The sequence below is a fragment of the Urocitellus parryii genome, chromosome 6, assembly GCF_045843805.1.
Source record: "Urocitellus parryii isolate mUroPar1 chromosome 6, mUroPar1.hap1, whole genome shotgun sequence".
Taxonomy (NCBI): domain Eukaryota; kingdom Metazoa; phylum Chordata; class Mammalia; order Rodentia; family Sciuridae; genus Urocitellus; species Urocitellus parryii.
In genome coordinates this window covers 49,557,999-49,579,824 of record NC_135536.1, presented here as the reverse complement: position 1 = coordinate 49,579,824, position 21,826 = coordinate 49,557,999, and the positions used below count along the sequence as shown (strand labels likewise).

The following is a 21,826-nucleotide window of genomic DNA, read 5'->3' as shown; positions in this document are numbered from 1 at the left end:
CTGGAGGTATACTGGAATAATAAAACAGCAAGAAGGAAAACAAACTGAGTGAAATAAAATTCGAACAAATTGTTAGGAAGCCTTGTTATTATCAGTGAGGTAAAAGGAGGGTTCCTCTGATTCATTGAAAGATCCTTCAAAGACATTCTATAAAGAATTTTTATATCAGTGCTTGACATGTGCATGGATGGAAATGTCACAATGAAGCCTTTTAAATTGTACAATTAACATGTTAATAGAATAGTTTTAACTGTTTTAATATTTTACTCATCAACTCCTATGAAGCACTAATGACAAGTGTACAAAGATTTTTATATATATTATAAAGTCTGCATTTATTTACACATTCATGAAATCTGAATTAAAGCAGCAGAAGCGATTATCTCAGGAAAACAGGATGCTCAAAATCTTTATAGGTGTTATTCTGGAAGGCAAACAACATATAAAAGAGAAACAAGCTTATCTGTTGGAAGAAAATGGGTACCAGGAAGAATCCAGACTAGTAATAGATGTTGTTTAAAGAACAAGAGAAAATGTACTTGACTTCCAAATTTTTTATAGTCATCAGCTAATTCTTTTTAAAAATCTAGGTACTGTGAATATGTTATAAGTAGGAATTGATGAAAAGACCTATGACTTTTTTTCTATTAAGTACAGTATTATTTCAAAGAAAATTATTTTATTTAAAGAATATATATTTGAGCACATTAATATTCCTTGAGAAACATCCCCTTTAAATCCTGCACTCCAAGAAGAAATTTGATTTTTGAGATATTCTGAGTATGCAGAAAATGCTTTAAAGTTTATAATTAATGTACAGCATGAACATTTTGCTAAAATGCATTAAAGGTTTGTAGAAGAGTAAGCATAATAATATATAACAAAGGCAGTTTAAACTTCTAAACAACAAATACATTTCAGTTTCAGAAAGAACTGCTATGTAAATGACTGTAGAAACCACAGTAGTCTATGTAATCAAGTATGTAAGGCACAGTCTTCAAGATCAAGTGCTTGGTTGTAGTCAGCCATAGCTTGCTCAATCAGACCTATTTTACCACGAACTTTTGCTCTGAAGTGATATGCTAGAGCGTCATTAGGCTTCAAAGACAGAGCTGCAAAAGAAAATACATTCAAGATATGTTTGTGCACTCAAACTAGCTCCATATTTAAAACTAAAATTTTATGAGAACTTTGATATAATTCATTTGATAACATTTTTCTTTAAATGTGAAATTCAGTTAAATTAAAAATATTCAATCTTTGGGCTGGGGTTGTAGTTCAGTGGTAGAGAGCTTGCCTTGCACGCATGAGGCCCTGGGTTTGATCCTCGGCACCATATAAAATAAATAAATAAATAAATAAATAAATAAATAAAAAGATTTTGTGTCCATCTACAACTAAAAAAAATTAAAATTTTTTAATCTTCATAAGAAAGCAAATTTAGGGGACCACAGTACAATGACTTTCTTCAAAAGGTTGGCATTGTTTATGTATGGGTTTCCAAATAACTCTCTATATGTGACTTTAACAAAACTTTAAGTTATTACCAAAAGGAATCTATATTGATTACATTAAAAATGATATCTAAACATATTGATTCTTATGTACATTCATCTAGACAAATAGACCTGATTATTTTTTTTAGTCTAAAAGCAAACACATTAACAGCTATAATCTTACAAAAAAATATACCTTTACTCAGTTCTTCCTCAGCTAGCTCATACTTCTCCAAACAGCAGTATAAATGTGCTCTGTTGAAATATACTGCAGCCCAAAATGGACAACGTTCAACTGCACAAGCAAAATCTTCTTCTGCTTCTTCATATTTATTTAATATTGTATTTGTGATAGCTCGATTCATGAGAGCATGATCATCTTCTGGATCAAACTTTAAAGCCTTTGAGAAGTAGTCATTGGCCTATAAAATGTAAAAACAAGTATAATGAATGTACTTTAATTGGTAGCTATCCAAAAATGTGAATCACTTTTATTTTTAATTTAAAATTAAGACAAGTCATCTACCAAGTAGGCAGTAGAAGTATTTCATCCCAGATATATTGGTGCATTGACTATAGAGAACATAAAAATAAATAACAAAACCAAAAGGTGGTTTTCTGTCTCTATGACAAAATACCTAAGATAATCAACTCAAAGGGAGGAAGGATTTATTTTGGTTCACAGTTTCTAAGGTTTCAGTCCCTGCTGGCCCTGTTGCTCTGGACCTGTGATGGCATGTGGCATTACAACATCATGGTGGGAGCCTATGGCTGAGGAGGCTGCTCACCTCATGGCAGCTGGGAAAGAGAAAGAGGAAGGGATAGGGGTTCCAGTATCCCCTTTAAAGACACACCCCCAATGACCTAACTTCCTTCCATTAGGCCCCACCTCCTAAAGATTCCACCATATCCCAGTAGTGCCACAGGATGGTGACAAAGCCTTTAGCCTTTGAGACGTAGGAGACATTTAAGATCCAAACCATAACACCATATATTGGGAATTCTAAATAATGTCAATGATAAAATATTTCTCCTTACTGGAAGAAATGCCCCCACTACCTGGCACCCAAATCTCATATCCATGTACAAAACAACAGCAGCTACAAATGGTAAAAAGTAAATTGAAAAAGACCAAACAAGAAGATAAAATAAATACAAATTAAGCCAGTAACATTTTATATATAAAAGCATAGTAAGAGCTGAACAGACAAATGAATTTTCAAAGAAGGTTTAAACTTTTCATTTAAAATTTCAGTTATACTATGAAAAATTATAAAGAAGAGAAGGAAAAAAACATCTTGTTGAGAGAATAAAAAACTCTAAATTATTCACAATTCATCATTGACTCGGAAGGTCAATAAAAATTAAGAAGGCTGCAGTTTGCTCAAGAAACAGCAAAACTTCCTGGGTGAGTCTCAGAGACTTCATTTGGGAGGCTCTGGTTTACCTCATGGATACAAATTCCTCAATCTTCAACTTCCAGCTATTGGAAGTTAACTTTGTCTGGAAAGAATGAGCTTGCAAGACCAAAGATTGCAACAGTTCCCAATCACAGAATGTCTGTTGACTTGCTGACTGCTTTAAAAGACTTACTGCTTACAAATCATACCCTGCCAACAGCCCCCTAGCAATCCATCAAGAATAGCTTAATGTATGAACAGACCTTCAGCTCCCATTAAATTTGTTCAAAACAACTTGCATAACTATCAGCTCCAATCAAAATTGTTCAAACAAATCACTTCCCCTCATCCAATTTCTCCCTAACTTTCCCTTTAGAAATCCAGTTCTTCCTGTGGATTGAACTTGTTTCGTTTCTTACTAAACTGTGTCCTTCCAACTTACAGATCTATTATGCAACCCCCCCCCCCCAAAAAAAAAAACTGTCATTACTTTTATTTTAACCTCATTATGACTTTTTGGTTCACAAAGGGACCCTCAAAACGTGGTCTGGGGTCCAAGAACTAGTTGCTACAAGCCTGCAAAGAGGTAAGAACCAAAACTGAAACACTAAGTAGCTTCCATAGCATTTTGACATGGCTATGAATCTGAGCATATGATCATATTCCTAGTAATTCTTTATATTTTGTTTTAATAGTGTATTGATATATAATAAATGGGATTTTTTTTAACCATACATAGCTTGAGATGCTGCCTAGATACCCTGCTACTCAAATTAGGAATTTCTTCTAACTCACTGATGGATGAAAATTGGGTTCCTACTTTAAAATTCACCCTTAAGAGAAAATCACTTTCCATAACTTAGTTTATTCTCTCCAATTACTTCTCATTCTATTTTTCCCAACCCACCACAACCAGCCTTCTATTGGCCTCCTCCTATTTCCTATGTTGTAGTCCTCCTGAGGCTATAGATGTCCTCAAATCTAAAGGACACTTTCCAGTTACTTTCTCCCAAGGCATTTCTGTGACATAAACAGTCTTCATATCTCCTTCCTTCTTAAAATCCTCTCTGTCCTTTGGATGGGCTCTCCCTGGTCCACCTCTCTGATCATTTTCTCCCATCTCCCTCACTGAACTATTTCCCTCTATTTCCCAGGACCAATCCTCAATTCACTTCCAACTTGGGTGCTATAAATACCAGTCACATGGTAGTGGCAGCTTAGACCAGGGAGACAGATTGTTGGATTCAAATTCTGCCTCCACCTTGGGTGAGTTACTAAAGCTCTATTTGCATTAATTTCTTCATCTATAAAACAAAGACTACAAATTTTTTTTAAAAAAACTCACTGACAACATTGATGTTGAAAGGATGAAGTGAGTTAATATGTAATGGACTGAGAACAATATCCATAATGTAGTGAAGTTGCAATCAATTATTACTGATATATCGGTTTTCTTCTGATGTCTATAAATGAAGAGATAATAGTCTTCAAGAAATTCTCCATGAAAGTTGTTTCCTCTGACTTTTGAAAGACAATTGGATCACAATTGTAGTTACTTTCTTACTTTCTCCCTAGGCATTTCTATGCTCTGGATGGCAGCTATTGTATGCTACAGTTAAATGCAATTTAAGGATCTGTTTTGATGGGGACAGAATTGATATCCATCTGTGAAGACGTTAAAGAGAATTCATTCCTGAAGAGAAGGCTCTGGCTGCATTTGACAGTCATCAGAAATGAGATAGGGGATGACTTCAAGTTTTACTTTCTTCATAAAGTAACTTAGGCTTCATTTTAATTCACCAATAAATGATCAATAAAGGCTGCACAATAATACAGCACAAGATCATGACTTCAATCATATAGAAGTAAATGCCTATCTTGGCTAAAAGGAAAGAACTCAGTAAAACACCACAGTGTACTTAACTTCAAAAAATGCAAACTTTTTATTATAGCTTCCAAAACACATTACTTAGAAGATCGAAAACATATAAATTTAACGAGGTTACTAGAAGTATAGGAGTATAAAACAATTAAAGGCTAATGCAATTATAGGCCTTGATTTTTTTTAACAAATGTTCTGACGTCCTCATATGTATATAATTAATTAATTAGAAAGCAGATCTGATTATTTTTTAATTCGCCTGTAGTTCATAATTCATATAAGTAGCCCATTTGAATAGGGTTTTAAAACATTAAGACTCTAGTTAAAGAAAAGAGAAGCTAGCTCACATACATGTTTTAACCATCTGGAAATTATGTGATTTTTAAAAAATATATTTATTTTAGTTGTAGATGGGCATAATACTTTTATTTTTATTTGGTGCTGAGGATTAAACCCAGTGTCTCACACATGCTAGGCAAGTGGTCTACCACTGAGCTACAACCCCAGCCCCTATATGATCTTTTTAAATATATTTTTATTTGTAGATGGACACAATATCTTTATTTTATTTATTTATTTTTATGTGGTGCTGAGGGTTGAACCCAGTGCCTTATGTGTGCAAGGCAAGTGCTCTACCACTGAACCATAACCCCAGCACCACCGCCACCGCTATGTGATCTTTTGAGGGACACTTTCTTTTGAGCCTAAACCTTCCAATACAGTCAGAAACAAGGGTGAGCAGTTGGGAGGGAAAGGGCATAGAAGCCCTCTTCTCCACAAAGAGGCCAGAGCATGGGGGCAAAGCTGAATAGCTATTCTCAAAGCCTGCTTGATCCTAGATGTGTGTACACTCTTAAACCCACACATCCAATGTATCAAGACAGAGGATGGAAAATATTTTAGATGAAATATTGCCCAGTTAGTGTATCTGCAATGTGGGAGAAATCGAGTTATACTTTTTAAAAATTTTTAAAGTTCAAGCTACACTTTGGATCTAAACAAATAATTTTGTATGGGATGGTCCATAGAGTTATCAAAGAAATAAATGTGAAAGGTAATGATCATCCTTTCATGCAAATGGAAGCATATACAGAAACCAGAAATCACCCTGGGCATTTTATTTGTCTTAATCTCATTTACTAACTTTACAATGCTAAAGAACATTTTTAGAACTCAGCGGGAGGGTGATGAGATTAGCAAAGTTTAAGGCAATTGACCTTGGTATTTCTGCCTGGGAAACACTAGTCTCCCAGCTATCCACTGAAATCTGAGTGAGGACAACCTCATCCACACCTTACAGAATTCTGCTTTCCATAACTCTGCCTCAGCATCTAGCTTCCCCACTGAGGGCAACTGGCCAATCACAGGGGTAACAGCTGTCAAGGCCATGACCTCTAACTTGAGAAAAAGTAAGAGCAATGGCAGTAGAAATGGAACAAAGGGGACATTTTTAGGAGGAAAGAAAATAAATTAAGAAGTTAAATGGAAAAGATTAGATGGCTGGCTAGATAAAGGAAATGAGATGAGAAAGAGACAGTGATAGTTGACTTTGTTGTACTCAGATGACATCTTGAATTGAGAGAGGATTTATTCAAAGAAAGATGGACTGGAGACAGGGGGCACAGAAATCAAATCATTTGGGGCCCTAATGCTCTTATAAAATATCCACTTTTAGCAACAGGAGATAAATATGAGAAAAAAGGTGGAGGCGTAAATCATGGGGAAAAAAATGGACTGTCTGAGTATGGTTCCTACCCCTAAAGATTTTAGAATATTATTATAGTGAGGATATTAGAGATGGATCTGCAAAAACAAGTGTAGAGAGAAGTGAGGCAGGAGCAAGCCCTGGTGTATCACCAACTCAGAAGAGAGGCAGAGAGGAGGGGCCAGAAAAGCAGACTGAGAAGGGAAGCAGCCAGCCAAAATGGTAGGGAGAAAGACAGGATAGAATGGTGTCACCCCCGAGACAAAAGAGCTTTAAGAAGGGAAAAGTGTCCTGGGTCAAATGCTGCTGAGAAGTCAGGTAAGAGGAGGATGGAGGAGGTCCCTGACAGTGGAGGCAAGAACACTGTCAGAGGAGCAGTGGGGGCAGAGGCTCAGGTGGAGAGGATTGCCTAGAGCCTGTGAGGTGAATTAGAACCCGACAGACAGATGGCTTACCAAAGACTTCAACTAAGAATGGTCATGAAGGAATGGGGGAGCTTGCCTGAGCAGGCTGTGAGGGCCTGTGTTCATTTCCTTTTTTTTTTTTTTTTTTTTAAGATGAGGGTTATTGATTTATGCTCTTACGTTAATGAGGAGGAGGAGGTTACAAGGTAATGTTTTTGTTATTGTTCCAAGAACAGGAATTAAATAAGTAAAGAAATGAGGGTATTAAAGTTATTTTTATATTTTATATTCTATAAGCCCTCTTGTTTTTAGAAAAACTCTGAAAATTAAAAAAAAAACATGGATAATAGATTATATATTACAGATTAAGACACCTTTAAAATACACATAAAGACATATATAGACTATTAAAACTCTTCTATGTGAATAAATGTCCAGTTAATTTATTCTTGAGTCAAAGAGGAAATAAAAGTTGCAGATGCAAATTTTTAGGAAAACATTAATTAATAAAAGCATTACAGGATATATTTAACACTTCTGAGCTATAAACTTAAAATAGTTAAGAAAGTAAACTTTATGTGGTGTGTACTTTACTCAAGTTAAAAATAATTATAGACCAAAATATGTGAAATACTGCCAAAACAATACTCAGGGGGAAAAAAAAGACATAATTTAAATAAATTTTCACAATATAAATAAAGGGTGACAATAAGTTAACTTACTCTTTTGTTCTGTTTGTCTTCAGTTTGTTAGATAAAAGAGTAATTATAGATTAAAAAATAAACAATCAGAAAGGCAAGAGTTTGAATCATGTAAATGCATTATAATTCAAATAAATAAGTTTTAAGAAAACATCATCTAATATCCTAATCCCTTCATTTTAAGCATTAGGAAATGAGGCCAAAAGAGATTAAGGGGTCACACAAAACCAGAACTACAATCCAAGCCTCCTTCCTCCCAATCATATGCTCACTGATAAAATGTAAGGTATAAGCTAAGCTGAGTTAGCAGCTCCATCAGGAGGGTCTTGAAGGACATCCAAGTGGAGGTGGAAATAGAGGAGAACAGAAGGTTCCAGGCTGAAAGCTGGTGACGGTGAATATAACAAAGGAAGTCTGACAGGAAAAAAAAAAATGTTTCTGGACAAGCATCGAATATTTGATGAAATAAGGAGAATAAATCCATATAGGTGTAAACATATAATGGATAATTATAAACATTGTTATGGAAGAGAACACTATGTTTTTAAAGAAAAGCTAATTATTTATTAGTTTGAGATGTAAAGATTGCAATGTCAAACTATATATAACAAAGAAAGTATTTATTGTCCAAAAGAAAATGTTCAGGAAAACTCACATTACCTGAGAAAACTGCCTGTGGTGAAAGTAGATATTTCCGGCATTAAAGTAAGCCAGTGAGTACTTGGGGTCTAAAGCAATTGCTGCTTGGTAGTCTTTTATTGCATTCTGTTTGTGGCCCATAAACTCATGAATCACACCACGATTTGTTATGAACTCTGCTGTGGTATTGATCTGCAACATGATAGTGAGAGTCTTTAGCATCTGGGAATAGTATTTATTTCTTATTTCATGTCGCAGAAATGAACATTATGAAATCTACTTGTGGGAAACAAGTAATTTTATAGTGTAGGTAAAACCCCATTAGAGCAAATATTTTGAGAAAGGACTTGGTATGAAATTGGTTCGGTGTCAACTTTGTTGATTTGGTTGCAATAAAGCAAATAATCTTGGTGCTTTACTAAGTTTCTTGCCAAGGAATAGCTGCAGAGGGAAAACTTATCTGTTTACCTATGTTGAACTAGAGAGAAATTAAATTGAATAGTTAACCCACTTATTTGTCCTCTGCAGTAGTACTTATCTTTAAATTCTTTCCTTTTTCTCATCTCAAACCTTAGGACATCCACCCAAATCTACAGAAACCAAATTCAAAAGCTAGAAGAAAAGAAGAATTTCTGTCACTACATTCAAAATAGGAGATTTTTATATGAAATTTCTCTACAAGAAAAATCTGGGGATTTACCTTAATCTTTCTTTAGTTCTTTAGTTCCTTCAGACCTAGAACATTGTTTTATGTTTTACATTCATTTTGTATTACAAGATAATGTTCATGTCCTATGAAACTTACAAGCTGCACTTACTAAGAAGAATCAATGTTTTTCAGGAATTAGTTTATTTTTTCATTTTAAATGCATTTAGATTACAAACTCTCAAGTCATAATAACTCTCAACCCTGGGAACTACTCAAGAAAAAAAAATTATTTCCTCCAAAAATAATATTTTTTCCACAAGTCACTTTAAAAAGATAACAGAGAAGTTCTTTCTTGGACCGTTTCTTTAATGGTGTTAATTTATGCTAATAATAACATAATCTAAATAGATTTTTACCTTTATGGCAGCATTAATATCCTGCATGGCAGCAAAATTATTACCCATCTGAAGACAAACCACAGCTCTTCCTTCATAGGCCAGGTAGCTCTTTGGATCAATTTCTATGGCAATAGTAAAATGGTTCCAAGCTTTCTGGAATTTTCCTTGGGCCTAAAATAATTTTTTGATTTCTTGAAATAAGAAATAGTCTACAACAGGACAAATGCTTATGATTCTACCTCTCCCAAAATCTATGACATGTGGTACTACTAAAGGGCATATGGTACCAAATCTAAGATATGTTAAACAAGAAGGTAGACTATTTACGGTGAAATTTTATGGTGAAATTTTAATTAATTAAAATAAGTTCAATTACAGAGTCACCTCTTATACCAATTTGAGGCAACATTAAACCATGGTTACCATGTGAAACACCAATGAGTCTAACAATTGCTGAACAGTTTACACTGAGTTCCAAACACATAGGCAGGGATTATGTTTATTTGCTTGGCACTGAATTCCAGTTATATGACATATGCATGATATATAAAGTAAAATCAATATGCGTTGCATAAACAGAACATATTTTGATAAATTGAACAGCATCTGGAATTTTAGGACCATTATACATATTCCAAGAAAAATGTTCATAAATCTACTAAGCTTGTATGGTGTATACCAAACTTAGCACCAAGTGGAAAAAACAGGAAAATGGTCAGGAGAGGCACCTTAAATAGGATGTCAAAGTATGTCCTAGAGAAGACCAGTTTCCAAACACCTCATTAAGCGAGTTGATGAATTTGGCATAGTCCAGTTCTGTCATTTTTTTCATGGGCTCAAAAAGCTAACCTGTCCGAATCTCAGAGACTAACACCAAGCTGAGCCCAGCAATTATCACAGAAAGCTAAGAAGAAATGCCCCTACTAAAGGAAATAGACCTTGCTTTTTTTTTTTTTTTTTTGAGAGAGAGAGAGAATTTTTTTTAATATTTATTTATTTATTTTTAGTTTTCGGTGGACACAACATCTTTATTTTATTTTTTTTTTGTGGTGCTGAGGATCGAACCCAGCGCCCCATCCCAGCCCAACCTTGCTTTTTGATAGGCAAATCTTTTCTCTCTGCGTAAACCACTTGGAAATCCCTATTGTCATCAAAAGTTCATTTACTAAGCAAGGAAGTGGGAAAATTGAGAATAGATTATTGGAATATTAAACTGCAGACTCTCCTAATAGAACTTATCTGTCATCTGTTCCTCACAGCAACTGCTGGGCTCCCTTCTATATCCCCCCTGGTAGGCAAACTCTAAAGGAATATGTAAGTATCTGTTGAACAAATTGTTACTCTTTCCCCTGGATGGTACTCATGTGGCCCTAAAATTCTCTCTAATCAGTCTTTCATTTCTTGACTCAACCCTTTATGCAGATGCGCTTTTCAATCCTTTTGCAGTGAGGTCTTCATAAAATGCAAATCTTCAATGTCACTTCTCTAATTAGTGCTGGTCACGTTTTTAACTGAACATCAAGATCTTCACCACCAGCCCTTATTTAATTTTCTAGCCTCATCTCAAACCACTCTCCCTTTGCCCATAACATCTTACCCCTTGAACCCTCCATCTCTTTCTTTCAAAGCTTTCCAACGGGCTGCTCCCTCAGTCTGGAACACTACACCCTAGCCCAAGCCCTTCTTCTGAATAGTTACTAATCTTTCACATCTCAGCACACAATTGCTAATTCTTCAGAAAGCCTCCACACTCCTCAAATAAACCTAGGTTCCCCTGGACTAAAGACTGTTGCTTGTCTTTGTAGCACTTATCATGATTATAATCAAATCATTATTCATACAATTGATTATTAGTGCCTGTCTCTCCAATAGGAAGTACACTCTCTCAGAAGAAACCAGCATATCTTTCTCGATGCTGTATCCCTAGGCTAATGCAGTTCCTGCCTGTATCAGGTATGCAGTAAACACCTGCTAAATGCAGTGAACCATGATGCTGACACATGCCGCTGGATGTCTTCAGCTCTATCTGCTTTGCAGTCACCTCATCCCTTTACAAATTCTAATGTGATCTAGTAATGGCTAATTTTATGTTTAACTCTCAGAAGGCAATCTTAATTCCCTATTAATAAGTTCTGGAGAATACCTCACTATAGCCAACAATCCCAAACACCTCCAATGTTATCAGCCTTAGATCAGTCAAAATTGTGTGTTTATGAATGAAAAGGCAGCAAACTTTAGGGGCATATTATTAACAGAGATATCTATAGATTATAATAATTTGAACACAGACTTTTTCCATTACTTAAAATCTTTTGAAATATTAAAGGAGATAAAAAGAAGACATACAATTGCTCAGTTCCTTCTTACGGAAAATATAGCACATTTTTTACTCTATTCCAAAAATGTCCCTGCATCTCTTATTATTGAAAATCACTAGTGAGTTGTGAAATTTCAGTGCACAGGACAGGCCAGAGTGTCATAGAAACTATGTGGAGACCTGCATGGCTCCCCACAGTGTAGCACCCTTCCTTCCTGCTGGAGGGACAAGTGCCTGTCCAGATCTTCCCAGCAAGGCCTAGTCCACTGCCATTTGGAAGATGACTGACTCCAGAAGTCCCTATAAATCATCTGATCCCTTACACAGCTGGAATCCTCTTCAAAACTTTCATACATTGTTTATCTCCTTTACTTATTTATTGTTTCAATAATTTAATAGGACAAAACCTATGGAACCAAGATATAAACTAGAGATGAATTTCATATGTGAAATTCATCTGGTAAGTTTTAAAAGCTATTTATAAGAGTAGGGAGGGGTTCAAACATTAAAGAAACTCAAGTTCCAAGGATCCTCTTCTGACTAGCATTTCAGGTTCCAAGGCTCTTCCAGGCAGGTCCTCTGTACCCTAAACAAACCCCTGCACCCTACCGCTGTTCTGCATATTAAAGTAAGGGAAAGGTCAAAGTTCATAACCAAAGAAATCGACTTTATCCCCATCACAAGTAAATGGGCCAAATATATTCTTTATCCTGTCCAAACAATTTGTCGGTGGTTAAGTTGTTATTATATAATATTACCTGCAAATTATAGCATAGACTAATTCTGGCTTTTATACATGATGGATTAAAATGCAATGCTTTCAGAAAATCCTTCTGTGCTTGCTTGGTAGCTTCATCATTTCCATATTCCATGTAGGAATTCCCCCGACCAACAAGAGCATCCAGAAAATTTGGGTTAAGTTTAAGAGCCCAGGTGAAGAAACTGACAGCATCTTCATACTCTTTAATTCTGAAAAAAAAAAGAAAAGAAAAAAGGAAGGAAGGAAGGAAGGAAGGAAGGAAGGAAGGAAGGAAGGAAGGAAGGAAGGAAGGAAGGAAAGAAGGAAGGAAGAAAATATTGGTGCCTTCTGGTGAATTGATGCTTTCTAATAACAGAATCAATATTTTCCTGTACATGACTTTTACAAAAAGAATTACATTGGACCTTATAAAAGAAAATCTTTCATTTTTTATTATCCATTGTAAGAAGGAGGTACATAAGTTTATAGGATCTAAGGAACTGTGACAGGTTCTCAAAAGATTTTGGTAAAAGAAGAAAGGGAAGTAAAAGCCATTTTTACATCAGAAATGTGAGGGGATGATAATCTTGAATTCTTTTTTCAAGTGATAAAAGTCTGAATGGCATTCTTCAACCTTGTTTTAATAGCTATCAATTACCAATAGGGAAAAAGCCTGTGCTCTTATTGACAATGTACTCCATGTAAATTACAGTCATGTACTACCTAACAAAGTTTCAGTTAACCATAGACCATATATGCAATGGTGGTCCCTTAAGACTTTATCACCTAGTGACATCGTGACCCTCTCACTTGATGTAAATACACTCTATGGTGTTCACACAACCATGAAACTATCTAACAATGTGTCTCATAGAACTTATCCTATCAGTAAGTGATGCATGACTTATATTAAGAATAAATTTATTTAAATGTGTTTAATATACATATGAAAGGGACCAGGTTTTCATCACTGTGAGTTCTTGCTTCAGATTTATAAAGAACTATTTGACTTCAGAAACAAGGAGAGGAAAGGAGAGGAAGAAGTGCATTTTACTTATTAACTTATGAATTTATATGGCTCAGTGATAATTCTCTCTGGCCTCCCTAGTTAGTCTCTTGTGGTGGGGTGAGGGCTTTGAAGGAATCAAATATTTGTTCAGGGACACATAAAGTCACTTTTCCATTTAGCCTGCATATCTAATAATTATATTTAGTCTCAATATGGAAAGAGTCCGGGTTTAAAAAAAATGAGGACACTATTTATTTACCAGACACTGTGCTAAATGCCTTCCAAAGTTCTATTCTACTTGGTTCTGTAAACTACTTATGACTGCATTTCACACATGAAAAGAAAATCATGGCCCAGAAAAGTTTCACATAGGAAATGGCATAATAAGTAACAAACCAACTTTGCATGGAGTAAATACCTGCGACTCAAACTGAGGTAAGGCTTACTTCAAAATTTGTGCTTCTCCACACAGCCACCTCCACTGCACATTCTTTACTTAAAGTGTACTATAGTGGGTGCAGGAGAGCCAGTGAGCTTGAATCTCAACTACGCTGTTGTATTCAAAATATAATAAAATGGGTCACTATTTTATCCATTTTTCTTTATAAAATATTGTATTTTCTAGTACAGTTACCCTGGGATTCTTGCATTTTATAAAGGAAATTTGGGATAAATGATGCTATGTCTTATGGCATCTTGAAATCTACTTGAGTGGTGATGGGTGAGGTCTCTGTGGTAAGTGTTCTTCATAGGCTTTTATTGGGTCCTCATTACAACCTTGGATAATTAGTACTCATTTTCATGTTCTGGTTTAGATCTGGACTCCAAGCCTGAACACACACATTAATACATGGAACCCAGGGCAACTGTTCTAGAAACTATTGTATCCTATATATTACTCCAGAGTGTCTTAAAACAGTGTTCCCCAAACTTCAGTCCTTTTGTGCTGAAAGCTACCCAACTTTGTTTCCCACCTGCACTACCATCTACTGGATATTTCCTTTAAGTCAACTTTTTCACTTAACTGAATGTATTTTAAAGTACAATCTAATTTCAATACCACAAATAGAAAAATCAGTATGTAATGCCACAAACAGATGGTACTCCTAGAAATAAATAAAATTAGAAATGGATGCTGTGGTCTACAGCACACCAAACCTAGGGACTGTGGCATCTCTTATAAAGATAAAACATTGTTAAAGACTGACTCTTTGCCTATTTATTGACTGGGTTATTTGGTATTTTGGTGTTAAGTTTTTTTAAAGTTCTTTATATATCCTGGAGATTAATGCTCTGAGGTGCAAGTGGCAAAGATTTTCTCCTATTCTCTAGGCTCTTTTTTTACATCTTGATTGTTTCTTTTGATGTGAGGAAGCTTCTTAACTTGATAGTGTCTCATATATTGATTCTTGATCTTACTTTTTGAGCCAATCAATAAATAGGCACAGGAACTGAACAGGCACTTCATAGAATATAAATGGTCAACAAATATATGAAAAAATGTTCAACATGTCTAGCAACTATAGAAATACAAATGAAAAGTACACTGAGATTTCATCTCATTCCAGTCAGAATGGCAATTATCAAGAATACAAGTAATAACAAATGATGGTGAGGATATGGGGAAAAGTGTACACTCATAAATTGTAGGTGGGACTACAAATTGGTTCAACCACTTTAGAAAGCAGTTTGGAGATTCCTCAACAAAACTAGGAATAGAATCACTATTTGATACAGTAATACCACTCATCAGTATATATATCCAAAGGAGTTAAAATCAGCATACTATAGTGACACAGCCACATCAATGTTTATAGCAGTTCAATTCACAATAGCTAAGCTATGGAGCCAACCTGGGTACCCTTCAACAGGTGAATGGATAAAGAAAATGGTATATATATATATATATATATATATACACAATAGAATATTACTCAGCTATAAAAAAAAAGAATGACTTTATGACTTTTGCTGGTAAATAGATGGCTCTAGAGACTATCATGTTAAGTGAACTAAGCCAATCCCACAAAAACAAAGGCCAAATGTTCTCTCTGATATGTGGATGCTAACAAACAATGAGGGTGCGGGGGAGAATAGAAGTTCAGGGATTAGACAAAGGGGAATGAAGGGAAGGGAAAAGGGTAGGAATAAGACAGTGAAATGAATCAGACATAACTTTCTTATGTTCATATAAGAGTATATCACCAGTGAAACCACATCATGTATAACCACAAGAATGAAATCCTAATTAAAATAAGTTATACTTTATGTATTTATAATATGTCAGAATATACTCTACTATCATGTATCTAAAAAGAACAATTTAAAAAAAAAAGACTCTTTTTTGTTTGTTTTTATTTATTTATTTTTTTTTGGTACTGGGAATTAAACTCAGAGGTACGCGACCACTGAGCCACATCCCCAGCCCTGTTTTATTTAGAGACAGGGTTCTCTCACTGAGTTGCTTAGCTCCTTGCTGGCTGGCTATGAACTCACAATCCTCCTGCCTCAGCCTCCCAAGCCACAGGAATTACAGGCGTGTACCATTGCACTCAGCAAACTCTTAGCTTTCTTATCTGAGACTTTCCCCCTTGATATGTATGGAAGGTTCAGAAAGTTGCTCATTTTGAAAGTGAAAAGTGATATCCGTTTCTCACATTGTAAAAAGAACATTACCAAAAGAATTAGTTTTTCAGGTCTTAATTGGTGTTATTTGTGATACTAGAATTGAGCAGCAGTCTAGACCCAAAATGGCTCAAAAAGTTTCACCCCAAAAATATGCAGATTGTACAAATTGAGAAAAGGAAATGACATAAAGAAAGGAGAAGTGAGGTAGAGACAGCATAGTTGGTTCCAGCTCACTCTATCCTATTTGATGTTTGAACAGTTGGTTGCTTGTAATTGGCTGGGACGTGGTAATTTTTTTATAAAAATGGGTTACAGCTTGCTTACACATCATGTTAGGTTACAGTGGAGGGAAGTAGCTTTAGGCCAAACTTAATAATTCTTCCCATTTAGTCAACCTATTCCCTTTTGGTCAACCTCTCAAAATTGACCACCAACCAGAATGTTGTGCCTTGACCTCACTCTCACCATCATAAATGGACTTATTTGGTCTCCAATCCCACTGGGAAATAATAGTGGGGTTAAAAACATAGAAACAAAGAAAAAAGAACAATAGGTGAGGAAAAAACTTGTTAACATCAGTATACCTGAGGCTACTTTTGAAGCTTGGAGCTCAGGGTTAAAAGCAGAGGGTATTTCATTATTATGATGACTCAGTCTGGAATCTCTGTGTTGGCTGGGCAGGGAGACTAGTCTCCTTTATATCTATTTCCTCAAAGTTTAGTATGATTAGGTGTCATTTAGTAGGAGTAACTCCATTTTGATTTTTGTTCAGTTGGGGTGTGGGGTAGTATAGAAGTTCAATCCAAAGAAATAACCTACCATAATTTTTGAATAAGTATTTTTAATGTTTGTTCTTACCATGAAAAACAACTGAAGTGTGACATTTTGGCAAACACTATCCAAAAGTACCGCACCAAGTGCTGTGCTAGAAGATCACACAAGAATCAACACTGGAGCACTAGAAAAGCTTGGCTTTTGATGGTCCAGACAGGCAGAGCTAACATTCATGTATGCGAGCCACTTGGCAGCTTCTAAGTTCACCTCGTGGTCATTACTCAGAAATCACAGGTTTCCCTCCAGTAGTTTATAATGAAATTGTGGTCCTCTTTCTTGGCAACTGGCACTATTTTAGAAGCAAAAGTTTGCTAATGAAGGGTCACAACGCCTTCCCAGGTACCTTCTCATTGTACCTAATCATTGCCTGGTAAGCTGTGTTATACTCAGCAATTCTATTAATGGCTAATAAAGTATTATTTATGATGCATACCTATGGTGACGATGTGTACTGAAATCTCCAGGGCAATCCCTGTCCTCCTGTAAATCTCTGAAATATTACTAGTTTATTAACATTCAAATTGCATCATATACACCCCCTCTCTTACCTAGAAAGAAATTTTAAATCCTGTGTAAGTGCACATTCTAATATATGGCTTATAAAACATAATCTGTCTTCCTATTTTTAAGGAAAAGCATTCTTTTCTTTGTTAAACTATATTTTATTTGTTTGTTTGTTTTTATGTGGTGCTGAGGTTCAAATCCAGTGCCTCACATGTTCTAGGCAAGTGCTCTACCACTGAGCCACAACCCCAGCCCCCTATAATCTGTCTTTTTGTATAGGTTAACAAATTACAAAAAAGTATAAAAACTATGAGTCAGTGAGTCGAGGCAAACCACCATGTCATCTAAGTTGTGCGTTCCCAAAAGGCAATGACTGATGCTATTTTTCATACCTCTCTAGTAATCGGCATTAACTTTAATGAGCATCTAGTTTGCTCAAACAAAGTAAATAATCATTGAACCATAAATCTGGAAATGAATCTTGAAAGCCACTTGGAAATCACCTCAAAATTGATGATGACTAAAATCAAGTCCAGAGGAGGTGACAAAGACGAAGACAGACTCCCCTGCTTCCCATATCAACAGACAAGAAAAAAGATACAAAACCCATGAAGAAACAGCAATTTCATTTTTCTGGAGATGTGTTAATCAAAGTGTCCTATAGGTAGAAGATCTTGTTAAGTCATCCCATGAAAATTAGCCAATGGAAAAATGTGGCAGAATATCTACATTGCATCAAGATGCATGCTCAGAGAGATACAAATTGTTAAGCATCTATTACTATAAATATAAAAGTATATTTTAAAAGTTTTTCTAAAATAAAATGTGTTTCTTTTAATCTACAGTAATGTGATCACGCACAAGGATGCCTGATTCTCGTCAGTGTCTGCTAACAATAAATCATACGCTGAACTTACCCACTGGGCCACAAACACAAAGGCCCACTGCCTTTACCACATTAATCACATACGTGACCAGATGTGCCCTACTGAGTTGTACAAATAAATCACAAACACCTCCCCAACTAAAGAATGTGGCTTTCAGAATTAAAGATTTTTTAAAATTATGCAAATATTAAGAACAGTAAAAATAAATTTGCTGAATAAAAAATGTGTAGGTTATACAAGGGAGTAATTGCCTTCTATATTATTATTTTTTAAAATCTGAAGGTGGCTTTCTCAAAGAGATCTAAAACTTAACTCCATCATAACACTCTTGGTGATTAAATTGGGCAACAAGTAGGATATTCAAGCTAAGGAATCTTGTCTCCTAGCAACCACACGAGTGAGAACCAGAGATATACAAAGGATACTTCAAAAGTCTGCAATCCCATAAGTTCAAAGATCAAAGCCCTAAAATTTAAAGATTTATTCCTTTTATAAAATTTTCCAAGTGAGAAAAGTTTGCTTTTCCTACCATAAGACACCAAAAGCAAGTCCCCATAGTTACAAACCATACTGCCATAGTATGTTACAGTTCACCTTGAAAAGCAAAAAAATAGTTTTCCTGAAATAAATATAACTGATGAGTAAACATTGTTTGTTGTTAAGTTCAGTAAAATTGTTAAAACTCAATACACATGGAATTGGGATTCTGAGTTAACAGGGATTTATTGTTGATTTAAATTCTACTTTTATTGAAGAACAATACAGATCCTAGCTGGGTGATGACAGTTGGTTATTTGGAATTGCAAAGCAGTACCAGCTTAGGAAGGCTCTGCCATATATACCCAGTGATTACATTTCATAAGAGATTGTGAACTGACACACAGAGAAACTTACTCTTAACAGTTGCTAAACATAGGAAAGATGTTGAGAGAAACTTGGACTCTTTTTAGTTTTAACAGAATGCAATGACCTTGGACATTTTTTATCTGCACACACCCCTCAAAACAAACCCAGCAGTCATCATTACTCCATCTCTTCTCAAAAATGACAATTACTTACAGTAGTTTTGATTTGCATTTCTCTAATTATTAGAGACGTTGAACATTTTTTGATATATTTGTTGACCACTTGTATTTCTTCTTCTGAGAAGTGTCTGTTCAGCTCCTTAGCCCATTTATTGATTGGGGTATTTAGTTTTTTGGGATTTTTTTGTTTTGTTTTGGTGTTAAGTTTTTTGAGTTCTTTATATATCCTGGAGATTAGTGCTCTGATGTGTGCGAGGCAAAAATTTGCTCCCAAAATGTAGGCTCTCTGTTCACCACATTGATTGTTTCTGTTGCTGAGAAGAAGCTTTTTAGTTTGAGTCCATCCCATCTATTCTTGGTTTTATTTCTTGCACTTTAGGAGTCTTGTTAAGGAAGTCGGGGCTTAATCCAACATGATGAATATTTGGGCCCACTTTTTCCTCTATTAGGTGCAGTTTCTCTGGACTAATTCCTAGGTCCTTGATCCACTTTGAGTTGAGTTTTGTGCATGGTGAGAGACAGGTATTTATTCTCATCTTGCTGCATATGGATTTCTAGTTCTCCCAACACTATTTGTTGAAGAGACTATCTTTTCTCCACTGTATGTTTTTGGTGCCTTTGTCTAATATGAAATAACTGTATTTGTGTGTGTTTGTCTCTGTGTCTTCTATTCTGTACCATTGGTCTACATATCTATTTTGGGTGCCAATACCATGCCATTTTTGTTAGTATAGTTTAAAATCTGGTATTGTGATGCCTCCTGCTTCATTCCTCTTGCTAAAGATTGCTTTGGCTATTCAGGGTCTCTTATTTTTCCAAATGAATTTCATGTCCAGTCAGAATGGCAGTTATTAAGAATATAGACAATAATAAATGTTGGCAAGAATGTGGGGGGAAAGGCACACTCATACATTGCTGGTGGAACTGCAAATTGGTGCAACCAATTTGGAAAGCAGTATGGCGATTCCTTAGAAAACTTGGAATAGAACCATCATTTGACCCAGGTATCCCACTCATCGGTCTATACCCAAAACACTTAAAATCAGCATACTATAGTAACACAGCCACATCAATGTTTATAGCAGCTCAATTCACAATAGCTAAACTTGGAAGCAACCTACATGCCCTTCAATAGATAAATGGATACAGAAACTGTAATATATATACACAATGGAATATTACTCAGCATTAAAAGAGAATAAAAATAACGCATTTGCAGGTAAATGGATGAGTTTGAGAATATCATGCTAAGCAAAGTAAGTCAATCCCAAAAAATCAAAAGCTGAATGTTCTCTCTGATAAGTGAATGCTGATCCATAACAGGGAGGGGGTAGGCATGTGAAAAATGGAGAAACTTTGGGCAAAGGGGAGGGGGGAGGGGGTGCAGGAAAGATGGTGGAATGAGATAGAAATCATTACCTAGGTATATGTATGACTGTACATAAGGTGTAACCATAGAAATGTAAAATTGTGCTGCAATTGTGTACAATGAATCAACATGCATTCTGCTGTCATATAAACCTAATTAAAATACATTAATTAATTTAAAATTTTTGAAGGATGGAGATAAGTAAAGGCTCTTTTTAGACAAATAAAAATTATTAAAACAGAAAAAAAAGAATGACAATTACTTAATGAAATGGATTGTACAAATGTTGCTGGGTTAAAATAGGTAACAGTGTTACAATGTTTTACTGTCTGTATAAAATAAAAGGTACTATCCCAATTTAGGCCTTTTAACCCAAAGTCACCTTTGAAGGTCCAGTCACTATATTCCTTTGTTAATAAATTTTTTAAAAACCCTCTAATTCTTATAGGGAAACATATATGTACTATGTGCTAAAATGGAAAATAAAAAGAGTTGATTTCAGCCAGGCCCCAGGGGTGCATGTTGGTAATCCTAGCAGCTTGGGAAGCTGAGGCAGGAGGATCATGAGTTCAAACCAACTTCAGAAAAAGTGAGACACCAAGCAACTCAATGAGACCCTGTCTCTAAATAAAATACAAAATAGAGCTGGGGACATGGCTTAGTGCCCCTGAGTTCAATCCCCAGTATCAAAAACAAAAGAGTGTCAATTTCCTAAATAATGCAAACTATGTTCTATTCTTTAAACTGAATAGTTGCACAGACTTGTCTATATAATTTATGAATTATCCTAACTTCCTCCTCTAAATTAAATGCTGTTTCTCTTATTAAAAGTAATGCTATAAACTATTACTTAACCAAGTACATTTTATCCCATATTAAAATCTGCATGTGCTGAGTCTCTATGCATTTGAAGCAAAATGATCAAAACTTAATCTTCACATGTCAAATGTACATGTAGAAATGTAAACATTATGGTTAGCAAAGGCATATATATATATATTATAAACGTATTTTAAATTGATTGTTTATATTTTAGCCTTATATAAATGTTCTCTCATTCTATAACTTACTTATAGAAGTAAAGAGCAATCATCTTAGAAAGTGGTAATAATGTTTTAAGTACTGTGCTTTTCTAGATTTCATTGTATTTTGTAGACATTTGCTGGCATTTTCTTAATTAGTTTTAGATTTATACTTATGTTTTAAAGCCAAAATTTTCTTGAAAATACATTACTTTTTA

At 35.2% G+C, this 21,826-nt stretch overlaps 1 protein-coding gene across 1 annotated transcript in view; it reads right to left on the bottom strand.

Annotated features, from left to right (window-relative positions):
• Positions 1–975: 975 nt before the first annotated feature.
• Positions 976–21,826, bottom strand: part of Ttc6 (tetratricopeptide repeat domain 6) — a 183,707-nt gene continuing 162,856 nt past the window's right edge. Inside the window, exons 27-31 of the mRNA XM_026408982.2 lie at positions 12,350–12,560; positions 9,293–9,445; positions 8,249–8,419; positions 1,693–1,918; positions 976–1,112 (exon numbers count right to left, since the gene is read on the bottom strand). Of these exons, the coding sequence (XP_026264767.2) occupies positions 976–1,112; positions 1,693–1,918; positions 8,249–8,419; positions 9,293–9,445; positions 12,350–12,560 (898 nt within the window). The remainder of the gene's footprint in view (positions 1,113–1,692; positions 1,919–8,248; positions 8,420–9,292; positions 9,446–12,349; positions 12,561–21,826) is intronic.